The following is a 25787-nucleotide window of genomic DNA, read 5'->3' on the forward strand; positions in this document are numbered from 1 at the left end:
ATTTTATCCTTATTTTAAATCTAATTGATTTCTGACTTCCTATTTTTAAATTTATTGTTCTGAATTTTGGGGTTTATTCTACTTGCTTTTTCTAATTTCAAAACTGGATATTTAGCTCTTCAATGATCAACATTCTTTTAACTTATATAAGCACTTAATACTATACATTTCTTACTAATTCTAGCATCATCTGCATTCCATCACTTAATATGTAATATTTTATCATTAACTTTAAATTTGCTTAAATTTTTATTATAAGAACCTCTTTGACACATTGGTATTTTAAAATGCATTTTAATATTTCCAATTGCAGTGGTTATTTATGTTTTTTGTTATTTTTAAGGATTTATATTCAGAGTTCCTTCAGTTTCAATATATATATATTCTAAATTTAATTTATATTTGTCTTTCTGAGAAGTGCAAGTATATTCAGATTTTTAGCTCCAACAAATTTCTATGATTTATGTCCCTTTGTATTACAGAATTCTCATTCTTTTTGTTATGTTGATATTGCGAATTTGTCCAATCAGTATTTTAAAATTTTCTTCCACTTTTACTCTTTAGAAATGTTCATTATTTCTCATTCAACCATGTATATCTTATCCTGGGATTATTTTTAGATGCCCTCAAATAACCCTATAAAATTTCCTTGGCTTATTGAGAGTAAACATTTTCAGTTATTTTCAGAAAGTATCTTTACCATATTTCTTGGAATGGTTTTCCTGGTTATATCATTCTAGTTTTACAGTGATGTTTTCCTGGTTCTTTGAAGGTGTTTTCTGGTTCCGTTGTGGTTTTGCTAAGTTATCTGTAAGCAGAAGTGTGCTATTAAACCAGATATATCAAATACATATAAAAATAAAACTCCTGGTTTAAAGCAATTTATGTTTGATAATTTGCATTTTCATGGCTGTTATGTAACACAAGCTAGCAATGTGACACCCTGAACAAGGAGATGGAAAGCTACGTGCAAAAAGAATTTTTTTTTTAGATGAGTGTTTTCATTTCATTCAGGATGATTTTTTTTTTAGTATAGCCCTTTCCTTTAGATTTCCTCCCACACCTGCTCTTCTTTCCACCTGTATACCTTTTATTCCATTCTTCACCACCAAAATGTGTAACCCAGAAACTGATTCCCTCTATAACCGAGTTCCTCTGCAGAGTTTATTAATAACCTCTATATCCACAACATCATTCCCTTTCTTGTCCAACACCTGCTCCCCTCAAGATTGAGGAGTATCAAAGAAAAGGGGGGGTTGAAACCAAGCAGAACCCTATGGGGCCCTCCAGGGTACAAATCCTTTCTGTGTCCAGCCTTTCTTCATTTTTAGGGAAAAGGCTTCAGCCTCCTAATGGGCAGATTTACACACTTGCTAATTAGAGGAGAGAATGCAGAAACATGGAATTAGCAGTCAAGAAATAATAGTGCAGTTAGTAGTTGTCTGATATATTGTGCTGCTCCTATGCTGGGTGCATATATATTTTAAATTGTTATTTCTTCAACTTGTATTGATCTTTGATCATTATGTAATGTACTTCTTTGCCTCTTGTGAACTTATTTATTATAAAATCTTTAAAAGGACAGTCTTTTCAGCAAGCGGTACTGGGAAAACAGGACAGCTGCATGGAAATCAATGAAACTGGAACACAACCTCACACTATGCACAAAAATAAACTCAAAATGGCTAAAAGAGTTAAACATAAGACAAGACACCATCAGACTCTTAGAAGAGAACATAGGCAAAACATTCTCTGACATCCACCTTACAAATGTTTTCTCAGGTCAGTCTCCAAAGGCAACAGAAATAAAAGGAAAAATAAACCAGTGGGACCTAATCAAACTGACAAGCTTTTGCACAGCAAAAGAAACCATAAAAAAACAAAAAGACAAACTATGCAATGGGAGAAAATAGTTTCAAATGATGAAACTGACAGGGGATTAATCTCTAAAATATACGAACAACTGACACAACTCAACAGCAAAAAACCAACAACCCAATTGAAAAACGGGCAAAAGACCTGATTAGACATTTATCCAGAGAAGATATACAGATGGCCAACAAACACATGAAAAAATGCTCAACATCACTAATTATTAGAGAAATACAATTCAAAACTACTATGAAGTACACCTCACACCAGTCAGAATGGCCATCATTAATAAGTCCACAAATAACAAATTCTGGAAAGTATGTGGAGAAAAGGGTACCTTCTTACACTGTTGATAGGAATGTAAATTGGTACAACCACTATGGCAAACAGTATGGAGGTACCTCAGAAAACTAAATATAGAACTATCATATGACCCAGAAACCCCACTCTTGGGCATATATCTGGACAAAACTTTCCTTGAAAAAGATACACGCACCCATACGTTCATTGCAGCACTATTCACAATAGCCAAGACATGGAAACAACCCAAATGCCCATCGACAGATGAATGGATTAGGAAGATGTGGTATATATATAGAATGGAATACTACATAGCCATAAAAAGGAAAAAATAATACCATTAGCAGCAACATGGATAGAACTAGATACTCTCATACTGAGTGAAGTAATTCAGAAAGACATCACATGATATCACTTATATGTGAAGTCTAAAATAGGGCACAAATGATCTATGGACAAAACAGAAAAGATCATGGACATGTAAATAGACTCCTGTTTGCCAGGAGGAAGGGGAGGGAGTGGGATGGATAGGGAATCTGGGGTTATTAGATGAAAACTCTTGCTTTTGCAATAGACGGGCAATGAGATCCTGCTGTATAGCACAGGGAACTATATATCTAATCACTTTTAATGGAACATGATGGAGGATAATGTGAGAAAAAGAATGTGTATATATATGTGTGACTGGGTCACTTTGCTCTGCAACAGAAATTGAAAGAATATTATAAATCACTCATAAGAAAAAAAATTTTAAAAAGGAAAAGAAGTAATACTTCAGCCTTGGGGCAGGAGTCTGGTTCATTTTAAGGGATATACATAAAAGTATCTTTGAGTTCTTCTGCAGAAACTAAGGCTCTCACCCCAGTGAAGTATAGTAACTTCAGGTTGAGCACAGGATTCCTGGAACACTGCCCTGTTATCTCACCACTAACCAATCAAAAGAAAGTCACACATCTCACAGACCTCACCACAAATTTTGTTCATAAAAACTTTTCCCCCCAAACCATCAGAGAGTTCTGATCTTTTGAGTATAAGCCACCCATTCTTACTGCTCAGCCCTGCAAAAAAACTTTCTCTGCTCCAAATTCTGATGTTTCAGTTTGCTTGGGCTCACTGTGCATCAGGCACGTGAATTTGTGTTCCAGGACAATCCCCATTGTATGTGTACTTCTGTACTTTTCTCCAAGTGCTTATAACCATATAAAAAGCATACTCATTTTTATACATGTATGTACACATGTGCACAGACATAAATATCTATGGGAAAGTACCATGGTTTTGTTTATCGAAAAAACAGATTGTACTACAAAGACTTCCTTGAATTTTCCATTTCTCTCTCAGTAAAATTTTGGGAAAATAAAACTAAGCAAATGAAAAAAAAGTATGTATTATTTGTTCAATGATGTCTTTACTGATAACGATTAAATATTTTGTCTTTTATCCCAAGCAAAATGGGGCTATAAATCTCCTTTAAAGTAAAATGAAACAAACAAAAGCCAAAATAAGTATAATCCAGGACTTCCAATCCTAGATATATATCCAAAAAAAAAAAAACCCAAACCACAATTTAAAAAAATGCACCCCAATGTTCATAGCAGCATTATTTACAATTGCCAAGATACAGAAGCAACCTAAGTGTCCATAAACAGATGAACAGATAAAATGTGGCATATGTATATTTATACATATAATTAAATATATTTATATATAGGACATACACACAGTGGAATACTACTTAGCCATAAAAAAGAACAAAATTTTGCCATTTACAGCAACATAGATAGATTTGCAGGGCATTATGCTAGGTGAAATAAGCCAGAGAAAGAAAAACACTGTATGATATCACTTATAAGTGGAATCTAAAAAATACAACAAACTAGTGAATACAACAACAAAGAAGCAGACTCACAGATATAGAGAACAAAATATTGGATACCAGTGGGGAGAGGGAAGAAGGAAGGAGCAATATAGGAATAGGGAACGATTAAGAGATATAAACTATTAGGTGTAACATAAGCTACAAGGATATATTATACAACATGGAGATTATAGTCTATATATCATCATAACTAAATGGAGTATTACCTCCAAAAATTGTGAATCAGTATGTTGTACACATGTAAATTATAGTGTATAACAACTACACTTCAATTAAAAAAAAAAAGACATGTTGATTTTTTAATATTCCAACTGTGAGTAGGGGCCCTAAGCTTTGAATGCCTTAAATATATAGTATGTTCTGTGCACTCCTCTCTGATAAGGACAACAGCTCTATCTTATTTAGCTGCCTAAGGGCAGAGAGCTTTATTGTGCTAATTAAGAACTAGGTGACTGAAAGGGTCAATTAAGCCCTAAGAGCAGGGTAACATTCCTCCTTCTACTTAATTCCTCTCTCCTCCCCACATTTTCCCTGGTAATTCTGTCTCTCTTTAGCACTAGATCTTTCAAAAATATCTAAAACACTTAATTAAAATGAAGATTCTAGGTACTCTATCAAGTCAAGCTTCCAGGCATGAGATGAAGTTTAAAAACTTGCTTTTACCATAAAACCTGCAAGTGGACACCACCTCAACTCATAACCAAAGGATTATCAGAAGACAAGAACTGAATAGGTCCATGAGACAGGAAGGGTGGACTAGAACCACTGAAAAAGATTCATTAGCCAGATCAAAAATTACTCTGGTGCTATCAAAAATGAACTGAAACCCAAAATGTCTTATCACTTTTATTGAATAGATGTCCTAAAGCCCAAGAGAAGATGTCACCAAGTGCTCCTGTGATCTGACAATTCAAGCTGTCCCTTGTGCTCTGAATCCTTCAAAAGCATCTTCTCTGAACAACATATGCCCCAAACTCCATGAAATCTGCAGAAGTGATCCACATCTGCTTGAAACTGCTCAGAGAGGTCACAATGGAAGCACCTATCCATGCAGAGAAACATCTATCAGGAGAAGCTGTGATCTTGATGGGCGTTCCTCTGGAGGCCAGCTGTTCCAGTTCTTTCATAAGTCTTTCCTCAAGCCCAGGGAAGAGAGTGGTTCCCCCAGATAGCACAATTTCTGCAAAAAGATTTTTCTGGATGTCTGTGTCACACTTTGTAATGCTGCTAGAGACCATTTTTGATAGTCCTGGGTTGTGGATACCCAGCTGGTCAGGTGCAAAAAGAATCTCAGGTACCTGGAACAGCTGGTCCGCAAGCTGGATGACATTCCCATCTGGCAGTTTGTATTCTCTCAGGACATCCTCTGGCTTCTTACATAGTTCTTTCTCTGGCTCCAAGGCCACGTAGCACAGTGTCTCTTTTATGTCATCCACTAAGGCCTTGTTGAGTATGCAAGGGTAATTACACCCACTAGCAAGGAGGAGTCGGGTGAGGTGCTCTGTGATGTCCCTCCCTGCCACATAGAGTTTGGTGACAGCATGAGGCAGGGAGTAACCCTCAAAGATGGGGACAGTGCAAGTGATCCCATCCCCACTGTCCACCACTAGACCTGTGACAGAAGCAGAGGCATAGAGTGCTACGACTGCATGGTTGGCCAGGTAGAAGGCAGGCACGTTGAAAGTCTCAAACATCACTTCTGCTGTCTTCTCTCGACTCTCCCTTGGGTTCAAGGAGGGCTCAGTCATGAGTACAGGCTGTTGACATGGTTTTACTCCCAGCTCCCACTCAAAAAGATACTTCCAGAGTTTCTCCATATCATCCCATCTTGTTACCAGTCCACGTTCAATGGGGTAGTGCAAATGCAGGGCTTCATACTTGTACAAGGCTTTTTCCCCCACCAAGTAATTTTTCTGATTGGCTTCAGATGAAGCCAAGTTGAATTTAGGATGACCCACAACAGAACTGATGACATGGCGGGGTCCAATCTCTCCAGACAGGCCTACTTTGCAGAGTCCTGATCCATTGTCAAAAATTACAGCTGGAGCGTTTAATGCATATGGGTTAGACATGTCTGTAGCATGCTCTTCTGACCTTCACTAAAGAACACCGCCACTTTGTGAGACAATAGGTACCTCTGGAAGGTTAACAGCCACAGGATTCCAAAGTTCTCAGGTTTTCACTCAAGCAGATCTAGCAAACTGACCCCAACCCCCCAAAACTCCCCATCCTCAACCCATGAATCTTGTTCCTGTTCAGGCAGCCCAGAGTTTGCTGAGGCTATTTCAGTGATGACTGCTCCCTATGTAATAATATAGCCAAGGCAACCATTGTTTTCAGAGAGCATCAGAGGGTGTTTAAGGGGTGGGGTCTCTCAGCCACCAGTACTCCTAGTTTAGTGAGACTTGAGACAGGGGAAGGCAAAGGATACTTCTGGACAGCTTTGATAAGTCTGCGGACATGAAGTGAAGGCCTAGTCTTAGAATCTAGTGAAGCATCCCATCTGTGAGGTTGTCCCAGAAAGCTGGTTTCTATGCTCAGCTGAGCCTCTGTGTGTGGGATGGCAATAATACCCTCTCCTTTGTTAAGGGAAAGATCTAATCACCAGACACAGGTTCAGATTGGAGTAAAGATGCCTACAATCCAGTTACAGAGGTACTCAGAATAACCTTTCTATTATCCGCCCCCCTTATATTTGTTTTCTTGTTTTAAAAGTTTTATTAAGACAAATTTCATATACAATACATTCACCCATTTATATCATACATTTCCATGATTTTCAATATATTCACTATATACAAATATTACAAAGGCCAAGTTTAGAATATTTTCTTCACTTCAAAAAGAAACCTTGCACCCTTTAGCTCTCATCCTCACTAGGCAATCCTCCTAGGCCCTAAACCCCATGAAAATATCTTTTGTCTACAGATTTATCTCCTCTGGATTTTTCATATAAATGGAATCATATATGTGGCCTTTCATGTCTGGATTCATTCATTTAGCATATTGTATTCAAAGTTCTTTCACTGCTTGAATATAACACTTTTTTAACCTACTATATAGCATATAATTATTCAATCTATTTATTTATAATCCTTATTTATTTCTGTAAGTTTGATAATAATAACCCCTTACTTTCTTTTTAATTTTATGCCACACCCACGGCATATGGAAGTTCCAGGAAAGGGATTGCATCCGAGCCACAGCTGTGGCAACACTGGATCTTTCACCCACTGTGCCAGGCAAGGGATGGAACTTGCACCTCTTCAGGGACCCAAGCCATTGCAGTCATACTCTTGACCCACTGTGCCAAGGTGGGAACTTCCCCTTACTTTTTCGAACATTTAAGAGAACTGACTTTTGGTTTCATTGATTTCTCTATTATTTTTCTATTCTCTATTTCAATAATTTCTGTACTGTTTTTTAGAAGTCATTTTATTCCTTTTGCTTGCTTTAGTTTGCTCTTTTTTTCCCAGTGTGTTAGGTTTGAAGGTTAGGCTATAGATGTTTAAACTTTCTTCTTTTTAAATATAGACTGAGATGATTCATTTTACTTGTTAACTTGACTAAGCTATTGTGCCCAGTTGTTTGGTTAAACACTAGTCTAAACATTACCATGAAAGGATTTTGTATATGTGATTAACATTTAAAATAATTTGGCTTAAATAAAAGACATTAACATCTATAAGGTGGCTGAGTCCCTAGCCAACCAAATGAAGGATTTAGAGCAAAAACTGAAGTTTCTGGAAAAATCTGGAATTCTGCCTCAAGACCGTAATATGGAAAACATGCCTGAGTTTCTAGCCTGCTGGCCTGCCCTATTAATTTCAAACTCCAGACTGTAATATTATGATGGTTAAATGTATGAGTCAACTTGACTTGGCTAAGACATGCCGAGATTTCTTGTAGAACATTATTTCCGAGTATGTCCATGAGGGTGTTTCTAGTAGAGATTAGCATTTGAATTGGTAGATTGAGTAAAGAAGTTCAGCCTCACCAATGTGAGTGAGCGTTATTCAAATTATTGAAGCCTCTGAATGGAACAAAAAGACAAAGCAAAGAAAAATTTGCTCTCTGAAAATAGGTATCACTAGGATACCCATATTTGGACAACAAATATGGGTACTACTGGTCCTTGAACCTTCAGACTTGGACCAGGACTTTTACTATTGACTCCCCCAGTTTTCAGGTATTCAGGTTTGGACTGCTGATGGGAGTGTCCATGATTGTATGAGTAAATCCCTCATAATAAATATCTTTTTATTTATCTATCTTTCTATTGGTATTGTTTATTTGGAAAACTCTAATACAAGCATCAACTCTTTTCAAAATTTTTGAGGTATATTAAATATACAAAATTGCACATATTTCATTTGTACATTTGATAAAATTGGACACATGCATATACCCATGATACCATGACCACAATCAAGTAGTAAACATATCCATCACTTCCAAAGTATTTCTTGTGTCCATTTCTTGCTTGCATGTGTATGTACGGTAAAAAAAAAACACTTAGCATGAGATTTACCCTCTTAAGTTTCTGAGTCCTTATACTGTATCGTTAACTATAGGCAATATGCTGCATGGAATATACTTAGAATGTGTTCATTTTGTTATGCTATGATTATGCAACCATTGAAGAACTTTTCACTTCTGCTGTTCGGGATATTTTAATCATTGAATCACAAAAGGGGGCAGTAAGCAAGAAAGAAAAGAACCATAAAATAGGTCTTCACTAGACACCAAATCTACTGGTGTCTGGAGCTTGGACTTCTTAGGCTCAAGAATTATGAGGAATGCATTTATGTTATTTACAAACAATCTAGGATATGGTATTTTTGGTATAGCAGCCTAAATAGACTAAGATGGATATACTCCTGAACAATCAATGGGTCAAAGAAGAAATCAAAAAGGAAATTAAAAAATGTCTTGACACTAATGAAAATGAAAAAACAACATAACAAAATTTATGGAATGCAGCAAAAGCAATACTAAGAGTAAAGTTTATAGTGATTAATGCCTACATTAAGAATAAAGATCTCAAATAAACAACAACTTTACACTGCAAGGAACGGAAAAAAAGAAAAATTAAATGCAAAGTTAGCCAAAAAAGGGAAATAATAAATTAAAATTAGAGCAAAAATAAATGAAATAGAAACTAGTAAAACAATAGAAAAGATTAATAAGTTAGTCTTTGTAAAGTTTATAAAAAATGAAAAACTTCTAGCTTGATTAATTAAGAAAAAGAGATAAGACTCAAATAAATAAAACTAGAAATGAAGGAGGAGAACTTAAAACTAATGCTATAGATATACAAAGGATCATAAGAAAATACTATGAACACTTATTTGCCAGCAATTTGGAGAATATAGAAGTAATGTATAAATTCCTACAAACATATAACCTACCAAGACTGAATCCATGAAGAAATAGAAAAAATTCAGAGACCAATAATGGGTGTGTAAACTGAATGAATCAGTAATTAAAATCTTCCCAACCAAAAAGGCCAAAACCTGGCTTCACTGATGAATTCTTCCAAATGTCCAAAGAAGAATTAATGTTAGCCCTTTGCATACTTTTTCCAAAAATTGAAAACACTTCTAAACTCAATTTACAAGGCCATAATTACCCTGATTCCAAAGTCAAACAAAGACACCACAGAAAAACTAAATAACAGGCCAATATTCATGATGAACATAGAAGCAAAGTTTTAAAGAAAATTCTAGCAAACTGAATTACACAATATATTTAAAAGATCATACACTATTATCAAGTGGGATTTTACTGTAGGATGCAAGGATGGTTTAACACATGTAAATCAAAAACTGTGTACATTACATTAACAAAATTAAGAATAAAAGTCATATGATCGGAGTTTGCTCAGTGGAAACAAATCTGGCTAGTATCCATGAGGGTACAGGTTCCATCCCTGGCCTTTCTCAGTGGGTTAAGGATCCAGCGTTACCATGAGCTATTGTGTAGGTTGTGGATGTGACTTAAACATGGCATTTCTGTGGCTGTGATGTAGGCCAGTGGCTGCAGCTCTGATATGACCCCTAGCCTGGGAATCTCCATATGCTGCAGGTGCAGCCCTAAAAAGACCAAATAAAATAAAATAAAATAAAATCTTATGATCATCTCCATAGATATATAACAATGTGACAAAATTCAACATCCTTTCAAGATAAAAACACTGAAAACATAGGAAAAGAAAGAATGTATCTCAACATAAGAGGTCATATATGAAAAACCCACTTTTAGCATTATACTCCGTGGTTAAAAATACTGAAGTCTCTTCCTTTAATATCAGTAACAAGAGAAGAATGCTGTGATGGTTAATTTTAAGTGTAAATTTGACTGGTTAAGGGATGCAGATAACATTATTTCTGGGTATGTCTATCAAAATGTTTCTGGAAGAGATTAGCATTTGAATACATAAACTGCATGAAGATCTAACCTCAGCAATGTGGGAAGACATTATGCAATCCACTCAGGTCCTGGATAGAAGAAAAAAGGCAAAGTGAATTCTTGCTCTCTCTTTGTGAGGAAGAATATGGCTCACTATCTCATGGCCTTGATATTGAGTCACCTAGCTCCTGGGTCTAGTACTCTAGGACTTACACTAGCAGCCCCCTCTGACTGTTAGAACTTTGACCTCAGACTAGGAATTACACCATGAGTTACCTTGGTTCTCAGACATTCAGAATCACAAAGAATTATATCAACAGCTTTCCTGATTCTCTAGCTTGCAGATAGCAGATTGTAAGACTTTTCGGCTTCTCAGCCTCTATAACCATCTGAGCCAATTCATGTATATATATCCATTCTGTATATTGGTTTTGTTTCTTTGAAAAACCCTAATGCAGATCCCCACTCTTGCCACTTCTACTCAACATAGAACTGAAAGTCTGAGATCAGTAGGCAAGGAAAAGAAATAAAAGGCATACAAATCTAAAAATAAGATATACAAATACAACCCTAAAAAGCCTACCAAAAAATGTTAGAACTGATAATTTCAGTAAAGTTTTAAGATACAAAATCAATATACAAAAATCAGGAGTTCCCATTGTGACACAAGGGAAATGAATCTGACTAGCATCCATGAAGATGCAGGTATGATCTGGCCTTGCTAAATGGGTTAAGGATCCAGCGTTGCCATGAGCTGTGGTGGTCACAGACATGGCTTGGATCTGCTGTTGCTATGGCTGTGGCGTGGGCCAGCAGCTACAGCTCTAATTCAACCCCTAACCTGGGAACCTCCATATGCCTCAGGTACAGCCCTAAAAATGACAAAAAAAAAATCAGTTGTATTTCTACATATTAACAAAAACAAACTATCCCGAAAGGAAATTAAAACCACAATCTCATTTACCTTAGTAACAAAATGAATAAAACAGGTGAAAAATCTTTACACTCAAAACTACAATTCATGGTGGAATACATTTTAAAAGAAACAAATATATGGAAAGATATCTAATATTTATGGATTGGAAGGCTTGTTATTAAATGTTCATACTGCCCAAATCAGTCTACAGATGCAATGTTATTTTCCTTAAAGTTCTAATAGCATTTTTTACAGAAATGGAAAAAAGTGATTATAAAATCCATGTAGAACAACAAAAGATCCAAAATAGCCAAAGTAATCACGACAAAGAAGAACAAAGCTGGAGACATCACATATTCTGATTTCAAAATCTATTACGAAGCTACTGTATTCAAAACAGTATAATTCTGGCTTAAAGACAGACATATAGAGCAATGAATAGAATGAAGAGCCCCCAAATAAACCCACACATACTGTCAGAGGTATTTGACAAAAGTGTCAAGAATACACAATGAGAAAAAGGTAGTATTGTCAACAAAAGGTGCTGGGAAAAATTAATATAAAAAAGGATAAAATTGGTCCCCTGTTATACCATATATAAAAACCAATTAAAATGGATTAAAACATAAATTTAATACCCCAAGCTGTAAAACTCCTAGAAGAAAACATTGGTTTTAGCAATGATTTTCTAGACTTGATACCAAGTTGCACAGGCAACAAAGCAAAAATAGACAAGTGAGACAACATCAAATACTAACTCACTAGACTCCTGATCTGTCCGACAAATTTTGGACTTCCAGGTCCCTCCCTCCATCCATCTTTTTGCTCTCTTTCTAAACAAATATAAATCCTACTTGTTGACATCTTTCTACAGAAAAGCCTGATGAATATATGATCATATGCAGCTATACATTTATATCTAGGCACTACTTTATCTGAATCCCATTTGCTATTTTCATTTGTCTGCATTATTTCAGATGAGAAGCCTGCTCTTGATCTTATTCAGGTTCTCATAAGTGTCAAGTCACTTTTTTCTTCCTGTTTCAATATTTTCTTCTTGCCTTGATATGTAGGTTAATATTTTAAATAATTTGGAAAACTTTTCAGCCTTTATTTCCTGATACACTTCTTTTTTCTTCTCTCTCTCCTCTCTACTGTACAGCCATTGTGCATGTGCTGGTGCAATTAATGGCTTGCCACATTTCTCTGAAGTTCTATTCATTTTTTTGCATTTCTTTTTCTCTCTGTTCTTCAGATTGCATAATCTCACTTGATCAGTCTTTAAGTTTGCTAATTATTTTTCCTGACAGTTTAAATCTACTTTTGCACTCCTCTAGGGAGTTTTTCATTTTAGTTATTAGAATTTTCTACTCAAAGCATTTCTATTTGGTTTTGTTTTATAATTTGTAACTCTTTATTGATATTTTCTATTCAATGCAACATTATCATCATATTTCCTTTTATTTCCTTAACCAAAATTTCTTTTAGTTTTTTAGCATTTTTATAATGGCTTCCTGGAAGAATTTGTAAAATGCAGCATCTGGTCTCTCTCACAGTTATTTTCTCTCACTTGCTTTTTTCCTATGTATATATTTTACCCTTCATTGTTTGTCTTGTGATTTTTTTTGGAGGGGGGACCTGGATGATTTGGATAATATATTGTCACAAATTTGAGCACTTCCTTCCCCCCAGGATTTGTTATTAGTTGATGGCTTATTTGTTTAATGACTGACTGGATTATTTTAATAGAACCTATTTTCACTCTGCAGTGTTAAGCATTCTATGTTGTGCTTCAGGGGAAACTTGTATGCCCATAGTCACCCTGGGATGATGACAATAATTTTGGTAGAACTCTTTGTCTCCCTAACCACATCCAATTATCAAGTTCCTCTAATTGTGGGATGGTTGCTCTATTGTTTTCAAAAATTTCTTTAGACATAATGCTCCACATTCTCACCAGTCAAATCTAGACTTGCTTAATGTGATAGTTCCTGAAGTCAGTGTTTGAGATTTGCTATGACCCAAGGATGTCTCCCCTAGCAACTTTTTTTAGGTTTCTCCACTTGAGTACCCAACATACAGTTTATCTCATATTTATATAAATTTACCAGTATTTTCTGAATTGGTAGTCATCACAATTTCCAGTGTTTTTAAAGAATGCCTATAGGCTTGAATTTTTCCACCCTGTGTTCCAAAGAAATCAGTTTTTGGTGAAATAATTAGGAGCACTATAATTTTTTCTAGTCTGCTTCTTTCTTCTGGTATAATTGCTGAGCCAATGCTTTTGAGCTGGTGGGGAGAACATTATGCTTCTCTCTGCATGACTCTTCTTCTGTAGCATGAAGCTTTCAGTGGAAGGGGGAATGGTGCTCTTCACTTGCCTCTCCAGATGTGTAACCACTGCTATATGACCAGGGCAAGTTCAGTCAGGAACCCAGTATTCTCAGTGACTCTGTGCTATACTTCAGCCTCTGCGCCACTGCATGGATTGAGTAGAAAAAGGTAACCTACACCTTTCATTCACAACTACTTAGTACAGCATTGGCTACAGGTAGCTGGGGGTTTAATGAAGAATGCTGTACCTCCTTCGAAGATAGTCTCCAACTGGAAGATCTAGGAACAGAGATCCCTGTGATCTTGGGCAGAACAAGTCTGAAGTTTCTCTCTTACTGAGTAATTAAGGGAAAGAGAAGGAACAGGTCTCATCTCAATTACCAAAGACTCATTGTTATCACCAAATTTCAGTAGATTTTTCTGAACAAATATTTATTTATTTGCTGCATGACATTAGGATCATTTCCAGAATCTTTAAAAGGTTTACATTAACATAATTTTTGTGTGTTGTTTAAAGTATATATGAAGTTCTACTTAGCCTGACATGCTATAAATACATTACTCAATCAAGTCTTGCAAGGTGTTTTGAACTGGTCCATCATACCACTACCACCACCTGTAAATATGTTTTTCATTCTTTGTGTACTAATATTTTTGTTTTGTGTATTACTAAGTGCTCTGCAACTTCACTCCAATGTATGTAGAATACCCCATTTTATTAAACTGTGTTTTATTGCACTTTGTAGATATTACCTTTTTACAGATTGATGCTTTGATGAAAGCTTGCATTGAGCAAGTCTACTGGCATCATTTTTCTAACAGCATTTGTTCACTTTATATCTCTGTATCACATTTTGGTAATTCTCACAACATTCCAAACTTTCTTATTATTTGCTATGGTTCTCTGTGATCAGTTATCTATGGTGTTGCTATTGTAATTGTTCTTGAGAACCACAAACTGTGTCCATATAAGAAGAGAAAATTAATAAATGTGTATATTCTGACTGTTCCACCCATCAAATGTTCACTGATCTCTTTACTTCTCCTTGAGATGCCCTATTCCTTGCAACACAACAACATTAATATTAGGTCAGTTAATGACCATACAATGACCTCTAAGTATTCAAGAAAATGGAAGAGGGACAAATCTCTTAGTTTAAGTCAAAATTGAGAAATTATTAAGTTTTACGATGAAAGCATGTCAAAAAATGACATATACTGAAAGTTAGGCCTCTGGCACCAAACTTTGGGTTCAAAGGAAAAGTTCTTGAAGAAAATAAAAGGTGCTACTCCAGTGAATACACAAATAATAAGAAAGCGAAATATCCTTATTATTGATATGAAGAAAGTTATAACGAACATGACAGATGATTAAGCCAATTACAACATTCCCTTAAGCAAAAGCCTAATCCAGAGTTTTGTTAAGCCCTAACTCTCTTCAATTCTATGAAAGCTGAGAGAGGTAAGAATGCTGCAGCAGAAACGTTTGAAGGTAGCAGAGGTTGGTTCAAGATATTTAAGGAAAGAATCCATCTCTATAACAACAAACTACAAGATGTAGCCACAAATGCTGATATAGAAACTGCAGGAAGTTATCTGGAATAACTAGCTAAGATAATGAAGGTAGCTACACTAAACAACAGATTTTGTTTTCTTTTTATCGTGTGTCCTTTTAAAAAAAATTCATTGGTGTATAGTTGACTTACAGTGTTGTATTAGTTTTAGATGTACAGCAAAGTGAATTGGTTTTTCATATCTAACTATCCACAGATAGATATATCCCCATTTGTCCCATATAAATTATTACAAACTGTTGAGTAGATTTCCCTGTGCTACACAGTAGGTTATTGTCAAAAGATTTTCAGCGGAGATGAAACAGCTTTTTATTGGAAGAATAGCCCAGCTAGGATTTTCATAACTAGAGCTAAATCAGTGCTGGCTTCAAAGCTTAAAAGGAAAAGCTGAGTCTTCTTGTTAAGGGCTAATATAGCTGATGACTTTAAGTTGAAGCCAATGCTCATTTGCCATTGAGAAAATCCTAAGGCCCTTAGGAATTATACTAAATCTACTCTGCCTGTGCTCTATGAAACAACAAAGTCTGAATGACAGCACCTGGTTTACTGAATAGTTTGAGCCTATTGTAGTGAACATGGTTTACTGAATAGTTTGAGCCTATTGTTGTGAACTACAGCTCAGAAAAAAAAATTCCTTCAAAAAATATTACTGCTCATGGACAATGCACCTGGTGACCCAAGAGCTCTGATAGAGATGTATAAAAGACTAGTGTTGTGTTCATGATTGCTAACATAACATCCATTCTGCAGCCCATGGATGAAGGAGTCATTTTGACTTTCAGGTCTTATTATTTAAGAAATACATTTTGTGAGCCAGGAGGACAAGATGGCGGAGGAGTAGGGGGACATGCTCGCCCTCTCCCACAAACACAACAAAAAAAGCACATCTACAGAATAAATGACTCGCACAGAACAGCAACCAATCGCTGGCAGAAGAACCTAAACTCCAATAACGGCAAGAAGTTCGTGACATTACTGGGCAGAACGGGAGAAAAGAGGAGAGTGAGAGAAGGTGAATCCGAGCGGGACGGGCGCTCCCGAAAGGGAACTGTGGAGAAAGGGATCCCGCACCCTGGAAAGTCACCTACACGGGGGAAAGATCAAACGAACCGAAGGAATCTCCAGATGCAGAGAAGAGTGTAGCAGTAAGTTGGAGTACGGAAAAGCCAGAAAAGCCGATCAAGAACCAAACGGACCATCTGAACTACGGGCACAGTCACCAAAAATTGAGACGCCTGGGTGGGGGCTGGGCACCGAGACCTCGCCTCCAAAGGTTAGTCCCCGAGAAAGGTCCGGGGGACGCCTGGGTGGGGGCTGGGCACCGAGACCTCCGCTCCAGAGGTTAGACCCTGAGAACGGGCTGGGGGGACGGGGCGGAGCGGAAACTGCTTGGGAAGTCTGGACCATGTGACGGGGCAGAGGCTGCCTGGGAGACTAGAAAACAAAGCTGTTGCAGAGAAAGGGAGCAATACTCTAGGGGCGGGGAAGTGGAAAGCCGCATCAGAGGGAACCTGGGAGAAGAGCCTGGTCTGCACCCGTGCTGGGGAGGGGAGAGAAGAAGGGGTGGGTCCCCATAGAATACCCCCCACACCACAGCAAGCTTACAGGCCCGCTAGCTAGATGAAAGCTGTGCTTCCCAGTGCATCCCCTCCCCCCACGCCCACAACCCCCTACGCTCTCGCCGAACCTGGGGCTGCCTGCCATCCAGGAGAGCTGGCCTCAACAATTGCCTGAAGAATACCACCACAGGGGCTGTCCCTGCACAGGCCTGCTTGCCGTTTGGAGAGGCTACACTTCCGCAGAGCAGCACCAAACACCACCAGCCCCCGAGAAAAGGCCTACAGCCCAGAAAAGCTAGAACAAGCCTAGCCAGGCCGTGAATAGATCTGCCTAATTCTCAGACAGTTTTTCTGAGTCAGGCTGCCCCGGGGAGCAGCCTCTTGGATTTCCAACAGCCCTGCTACCCGCCCAAGCCCCCAGGGGGTGCCACACCCACGCAGAATAGCTGCTCAGCACCACCAGCCCCCTGGAGGACCTCCTGCAGCCCAGAAAATCTGAAACAAGCATGGCCAGACTGTGAAAAGATCCGCCTACATTCGCAGGCCGTCCTTCTGAGTTGCACTGCCCTAGGGAAGAGCCTCTTAGGTTCTCAGTGACCCAGATAGCTGCTCTAGCCCCCAGGGGGTGCTGCACTCCTGAGGAACAGCTGCCCAACACCGCCAACCCCCTGCAAGAACCCCACAGCCTAAAAACACCAGAGCAAGCTCTGCATGACCAAGTGAAATCTGCTACCATCGTGGTGTGGACCTCCCAGTCCTGTCTGCCATCAGGAAGTCCTCCTTTGCTTCAAAGAAACCCTGTTAGCCCCATCAACACTCCAGAAAAGCCACACTACCTCAAAAAAGATTGACCAACAATGCCAGCCCTCAGGAAACATTCCACGGCAGTGACAAGGCAAACACTGCCCGATCATGGAGAGTACAACTCCCTCAGGAGAAAGAAAACAACAAGCAAGATGAAGAAGCTGAGAAACCACCCCAAGTCAAACCAACAGGAGAACTCACCTAAAACAGTCAACAATGAAACAGATCTCGGCAGTCTGACAGACCTGGAGTTCAAAAGAGAAACAGTGAAAATACTGAAGGAATTCAGAGAAGATATGAACAGGAATGCAGATACCCTCAGAAAGGAACTAGAAAATATAAGGAGGAGCCAAGAAAACCTAGAACATTCATTTGCAGAGATGCAAACTGAACTAAGGACAGTAAAAACCAGAATGAATAATGCAGAAGAACGAATCAGTGATGTGGAAGATAGAATAATGGAAATCACTCAATCCGGTCAAGAGACAGAAAACCGAATCAAAAAACAGGAAAGCAATATAAGAGACCTATGGGATAATATAAAGCGGGCCAATCTATGCATAATAGGAATTCCAGAAGGAGTAGAAAAAGATAAGGGGATGGAAAATATATTTGAAGAAATTATCACTGGAAACTTCCCAAATCTAAAGGATACTGGGTTCAAGATACAGGAAGCACAGAGGGCCCCAAACAAACTGAACCCAAACAGACCCACACCAAGACACATCATAATAAAAATGGCAAAAGTTAGTGATAAAGAGAGGATCCTAAAGGCAGCAAGAGAAAAGCAGAATGTTACCTACAAGGGAACCCCCATAAGGTTATCTGCTGATTTCTCTACAGAAACACTACAGGCCAGGAGGGAATGGCAAGAGATACTTAAAGTGCTAAAAGGAAAAAATATGCAACCTAGAATACTCTATCCAGCAAGACTATCATTTAAAATAGAAGGGGAAATAAAAATTTTTTCCAACAAACAAAAACTTAAAGAATACAGCAACACAAAACCCAGGCTAAAGGAAATACTGAAAGGGCTTCTCTAAACCAAAAAGAAAGGAAGGAAAGGGAAGAAAAAAGAAAAGAAAACAAAAAGAAGAAGAGGAAGAACTAGGACTGAGGAAACCGCAATCAGAGAGCAGTCACTCAAATAAGCCAGCATACAGATTTAATCATGAACATGCTTCAAACAAAATAAAATTAAAAAGAAAAAAAGAAAAAAGAGTCATCAAAACCATAAAATGTGGGCAAGGAATGTTAGGAAGTAAATAGACCCTTTTTGTTTGTATGTTTCTCTTCTTAATTTTAATATAGTAATGAAGTGTTTGAAGTTACAGGACCATCAGGCGAAAACACACATTATGGGAAGGGGTTAGCATACTTAAAAAACAGGGCAACCACAAGCGAAAACCAAATATTGCATTTGCAAAAAATGAAAAAAAAATACACTCAAGCAGATAAAAACAGGAGACATTCTAACCAAAAAAAAAAAAAATGAAAGGAAGAATGGAGAACCATAGAATCAACTGGAACACGAGGTTCAAATGGCAATAAATAATCATCTATCAATTATCACCTTAAATGTCAATGGACTGAATGCCCCAATCAAAAGACACAGACTGGCTGAGTGGATAAAAAGGCAAAAACCTTCAATATGCTGCCTACAAGAAACTCACCTTAGGACAAAAGATACATATAGATTGAAAGTTAAAGGGTGGGGAAAAATATTTCATGCCAATAGTCATGACAGGAAAGCAGGAGTCGCAACACTCATATCAGACAAAATAGACTTTAAAACAAAAGACATAAAGAAAGACAAAGAAGGACACTACTTAATGATTAAGGGATCCATCCAAGGAGAGGATGTTACTATCGTCAACATATATGCCCCAAATACAGGAGCACCCAGATACATACAACAAATATTAACAGACATAAAGGGAGAAATTGATGGGAATACAATCATAGTAGGAGACCTTAATACCCCCCTCACATCAATGGACAGATCCTCTAGACAGAAAACCAATAAAGCAACAGAGATCCTAAAGGAAACAATAGAAAAGTTAGACTTCATTGAGATCTTCAGGACACTACATCCAAAAAAAGCAGAATACACATTCTTCTCAAATGCTCATGGAACATTCTCAAGAATCGACCACAAATTGGGACACAAAGCTAACCTCAATAAATTTAGGAGCATAGAAATTATCTCAAGTATCTTCTCTGACCACAATGCCATGAAATTAGAAATCAACCATGGGAAAAGGAAAGAGAAAAAACCTACTGCATGGAGACTAAACAACATGCTACTAAAAAACCAATGGGTCAATGAGGAAATCAAGAAGGAAATTAAAAAATACCTTGAAACAAATGATAATGAAGACACAACCGCTCAAAATCTATGGGATGCTGCGAAAGCAGTGCTCAGAGGGAAATTTATAGCAATACAGGCCTTTCTCAAAAAAGAAGAATGATCCCAAATGGACAACTTAACCCTCCACCTAAATGAATTAGAAAAAGAAGAACAAAAAAGACCTAAAGTCAGCAGAAGGAAGGAAATTATAAAGATCAAAGAAGAAATCAATAAAATAGAGACTCAGAAAACAATAGAGAAAATTAATAAAACCAAGAGCTGGTTCTTTGAAAAGGTCAACAAAATTGACAAACCCCTGGCCAGACTCACTAAAAAGAGGAGACAAAGAACCCAAATAACCAAAAGTATAAGTGAAAAAGGAGAAATCACAACGGATACAGCAGAAATACAAAAACCCATAAGAGAATACTATGAACAACTATACGGCAACAAGTTTGACAATCTGGAAGAAATGGACAATTTTCTAGAATCTTACAGCCTGCCAAAACTGAATCAAGTAGAAATAGACCAACTGAACAGACCCATCACTAGAAATGAAATTGAAGAGGTCATAAAATCACTCCCTACAAATAAAAGTCCAGGACCAGATGGCTTCACAGGCGAATTCTATCAAACATATAAAGAGGAATTGGTGCCCATCCTCCTTAAACTCTTTCAAAAGGTTGAAGAAGAAGGAATACTCCCAAAGACATTCTATGATGCCACCATCACCCTCATTCCAAAACCAGACAGAGATACCACCAAAAAAGAAAACGATCGCCCAATATCATTGATGAATATAGATGCAAAAATTCTCAACAAAATCTTAGCCAACCGAATCCAACAACATACCAAAAAAATTATACACCATGACCAGGTGGGGTTCATCCCAGGTTCACAAGGATGGTTCAACATACGCAAATCAATCAACCTCATATACCACATTAACAAAAGAGAAGTCAACAACCATATGATCATCTCAATAGACACAGAAAAAGCATTTGACAAAGTCCAACATCCATTCATGATCAAGACCCTCGCCAAAGTGGGTATAGAGGGAACATTTCTGAATATAATCAAAACCATTTATGATAAACCCACGGCAAATATAATCCTCAATGGGGAAAAACTGAAAGCCTTCTCACTCAAATCTGGAACAAGACAGGGATGCCCACTCTCACCACTGCTCTTCAACATAGTTTTGGAAGTCCTCGCCACAGCAATTAGACAAACAAAAGAAATAAAAGGCATCCATAGAGGAAGAGAAGAGATAAAACTGTCACTGTACGCAGACGACATGATACTATACATAGAAAACCCTAAGGAATCAACCCCAAAACTCCTTGAACTGATTAATATATTCGGCAAAGTAGCAGGATATAAGATTAACATTCAGAAGTCAGTTGCATTTCTGTATACCAGCAATAAAATATTAGAAAAAGAATACAAAAATACGATACCTTTTAAAATTGCACCTCACAAAATCAAATACCTCGGAATACACCTGACCAAGGAGGTAAAGGACCTATATGCCGAGAACTATAAAACTTTAATCAAAGAAATCAAAGAAGATGTAAAGAAATGGAAAGATATTCCATGTTCCTGGATTGGGAAAATCAATATTGTAAAAGTGGCCAGACTACCCAAAGCAATCTACAGATTCAATGCAATCCCTACCAAATTACCCATGACATTTTTCACAGCACTAGAACAAACAATCCAAACATTTATATGGAAGAACAAAACACCCAGAATTGCCAAAGCAATCCTGAGAAACAAAAACCAAGCAGGAGGCATAACTCTCCCAGACTTCCAGAAATACTACCAAAGCACAGTCATCAAAACAGTGTGGTACTGGTATCAAAACAGACAGACAGACCAATGGAACAGAAGAGAGAACCCGGAAATAAACCCGGACACCTATGGTCAATTCATCTTTGACAAGGGAGGCAAGAACATAAAATGGGGAAAAGAAAGTCTATTCAGCAAGCATTGCTGGGAAACCTGGACAGCTGCATGCAAAGCAATGAAACGAGAACACACCCTCACACCATGCACAAAAATAAACTCAAAATGGCTGAAAGACTTAAATATACGACAGGACACCATCAAACTCCTAGAAGAAAACATAGGCAAAACTCTCGGACATCAACCTCATGAATATTTTCTCGGGGCAGTCTCCCAAAGCAATAGAAATTAGAGCAAAAATAAACCCATGGGAGCTCATCAAACTGACAAGCGTTTGCACAGCAGAGGAAACCCAAAAGAAAACAAAAAGACACCTTCCAGAATGGGAGAAACAGTTTCAAATGATGCAACCGACAAGGGCTTAATCTCTAGAATATATAAACAACTTATACAACCCAACAGCAAAAAAGCCAATCAATCAATGGAAAAATGGGCAAAAGACCTGAATAGACATTTCTCCAAGGAAGATATACAGATGGCCAACAAACACATGAAAAAATGCTCAACATCGCTGGTTATAAGAGAAATGCAAATCAAAACTACCATGAGATATCACCTCACACCAGTCAGAATGGCCATCATTAATAAATCCACAAATAACAAGTGCTGGAGGGGGTGTGGAGAAAAGGGAACCCTCCTACACTGTTGGTGCGAATGTCAACTGGTACAGCCACTATGGAGAACAGTTTGGAGATACCTTAGCAATCTATCCATAGAACTTCCATATGACCCCGCAATCCCACTCTTGGGCATCTATCCGGACAAAACTCTACTTAAAAGAGACACGTGCACCCGCATGTTCATTGCAGCACTATTCACAATAGCCAGGACATGGAAACAACCCAAATGTCCATCGACAGAGGATTGGATTCGGAAGAAGTGGTATATATACACAAGGGAATACTACTCAGCCATAAAAAAGAATGACATAATGCCATTTGCAGCAACATGGATGGAGCTAGAGAATCTCATCCTGAGTGAAATGAGCCAGAAAGACAAAGACAAATACCATATGATCTCACTTATAACTGGAATCGAATAGCCAGCACAAATGAACATCTCCTCAGAAAAGAAAATCATGGACTTGGAGAAGAGACTTGTGGCTGCCTGATGGGAGGGGGAGGGAGTGGGAACTTGGGCTTATCAGACACAACTTAGAATAGATTTACAAGGAGATCCTGCTGAATAGCATTGAGAACTTTGTCTAGATACTCATGTTGCAACAGAAGAAAGGGTGGGGGAAAAATGTAATTGTAATATATACATGTAAGGATAACCTGACCCCCTTGCTGTACAGTAGGAAAATAAAAAAAAAAAGAAATACATTTTGTAAGGCTTTAGATGCCACACATAGTGATTCCTTTGATGCATCTGGGCAAGTACATTGAAAACCTTCTGGAAAGGATTTACCATTATAGATGCCATTAGGAACATGTGTGATTCATAGGAAGAGGTCAAAATGGTAACATTAACGAGAATTTGGAAGAAGTTGATTCCAAACATCAACACTTATTGGTGACTTTGGGGGAGTTTGAGACTTCAATGGAGGCTGTAACTGAAGATGTGAAGGAAAAAGCAAGGGAAATAGAATTAGAATTGGAGCCTGAAGATATGGCTGAACTGGTATAATCTCATGATAACAATTCAATAGATGAGGAGATACTTCTTATATATAGGCAAAGAAAGTTGTTTCTTGAGATGGATACTATCCCTGGTGAAGATGCTGTGAAGATTGTTGAAATGACAACAAGGGATTCAGATGTCACATAAACCTAGTGATAAAGCAGCAGAAGGGTTAGAGAAAATTGACTCAAATTTTAAAAGAAGTTCTACTATGGATAAATTGCTGTCAAACAACTCTGCATGCTACCAAGAAATCATTCATGAAAAGAAGAGTCAATTGATGTGGCAAATTTCATTATTGTCTTATGTTAAGAAATTGCCACCATGGCCAACCCAGCTTTCATCAACCATTACCCTAGTCATTCAGCAGCCATTAACATCTAGACAAGAACCTTCACCAGCAAAAAGATCATGATGCGCTGAAGGCTCTGATGATGGTGGACATTTCTTTTGCAATAAACTATTTTTCAATTAAGTTATGTACATTGTTTTATTTTAGGTATAATGATACTGCATACTTAATAGACTATAGTATAGAGGAAACATAACTTGTATATGCACTGGAAATTAAAAAAAAACAAAACTTGTGACTTGCTTTATTATGATAATTGCCTTATTGTGGTGGTCTGAAAATGCACCTGCAATGTCTCCAAGGCATAACTGTATAACTTTTAAAATAATTTTTCTGCTTGACATTTACTTACCTTTTTCATTAGTAAGTTGATATCTTTTATAAATTCAGGAAGGATCTTAGTTAATTTTTCTCAATATAGTTCTTTCCTGTTTTCTTACTCTATAGTATTCATATTAACCATATTTGAACTTCTATATCAACTCCCACAGAATATGAAAGTTCCCAGGCTAGGGGTTGAATCAGAGCTGTAGCTGATGGCCTACACCACAGCCATAGCAATGCCAGATCCGAGTCACTTCTGCAAACTACACCACAGCTCATGGCAATGCCAGATCATTAACCCACTGAGCGAGGCCAGGGATTGAACCTGCATCTTCATGGATACTAGTCAGATTCATTTCTGCTGAGCCACATGGGAGCTGAGCTAAACCCATATTTTGATTTCATATACTGTACAATACAATTGCAAAATATGCAGTTTTTAAGCCTAATACTGGGATTTGTTTTGTCTTCTGACTCTGACGCTTGCTTATACAGATATGAGTCAATATTCTAGTAATATTTTTATTATAAAACAATGTTCTTTGCCTTCCATCTGTAAAAATTCTTTGATGTCTGTATTTGAAGAGAGTTCCACTAGAGATAATTTGTTACTGCAGAGTGAAAATTTAAACTAAAGTTTTGACTCTGCGATTTAGAAGACTTATAGGTGCACTGAACACTGTTCCTACATCTCTAAGTGTAGAATATGTTTAGGAATTCTTAGGATAAGGTAATTCTAAAAACAGTTTTCTCATCTATTTCCATAAGACTTTGAGTGTTCAGCATCTATCTATGATAGTGATTTACTTCATATTTATTCTTTTCACTCTATATATAGAAGGAGATTACAGCTACAATAATTGGATATTACGTCATTTAACAGATTTTTTAAAAATTCATTTTTGCAAGTTTAAATTCCAGGTAAAATAATTTTCTAGGCTTTTCGCCAAAGACTGGATGTCATTAAAAATTTATTTATTTGCTTTAATGCAATTCAATATCTATCCAAGTATAGAAGGGGCACTGTCTCTCACTAATATACTTTCGTAATATTCTTATCAAAATTTTCAGTATCGTAGAAATTCCCCAAGTGAATATTAGATATAAATTGCAAGGGGCATTATTCAAGAAAATGGCAGGATCTCACTAACAATAACACATTTTTTGGCATTTTTACTTGCCTCTTTTCTATTCTCCCCTCCAGAGATCGATACTTGCTTTGAAAATCAACAGACCACAATCACAATGAAAATCAGAAGGCTGGCAGGACTTGGAGAAGACAGAATTGATTTGGAGTTCCTTTAAAGCCCCATCTCCACATACTCTGATTATATAGGTTTGTCTAATGGTTTCCTGGAAAAAGCAAATAACAAAATCATCTTTATTTGAGATGATTCATAGTTTTCCTGGTTTGAATAGCTTTTTCCCCGGAGGCATTATTGAAAAAAAAAATCAGAAGCATTGTTGAGCATGCCAACTTCCCGAGATGGTGAATAAAAATTGGGCAAAGGGTAGTCTAAG

General features: G+C 37.4%; 1 protein-coding gene across 1 annotated transcript; it reads right to left on the reverse strand.

Annotated features, from left to right (window-relative positions):
• Positions 1 to 4884: 4884 nt before the first annotated feature.
• On the reverse strand, positions 4885 to 6123 carry LOC125118892 (actin-related protein T1-like). The gene has a single exon (XM_047765762.1). The coding sequence runs from the start codon at positions 6121 to 6123 to the stop codon at positions 4990 to 4992; it is 1134 nt and encodes a 377-aa protein (XP_047621718.1). The 3' UTR covers positions 4885 to 4989.
• Positions 6124 to 25787: the final 19664 nt, after the last annotated feature.

This window comes from Phacochoerus africanus, chromosome X (genome assembly GCF_016906955.1).
Source record: "Phacochoerus africanus isolate WHEZ1 chromosome X, ROS_Pafr_v1, whole genome shotgun sequence".
Classification (NCBI taxonomy): domain Eukaryota; kingdom Metazoa; phylum Chordata; class Mammalia; order Artiodactyla; family Suidae; genus Phacochoerus; species Phacochoerus africanus.

Coding starts and splice junctions, on each gene's coding strand:
- LOC125118892 (XM_047765762.1), bottom strand. CDS start 6,123: ATGTCTAACCCATATGCATTAAACGCTCCAGCTGTAATTTTTGACAAT.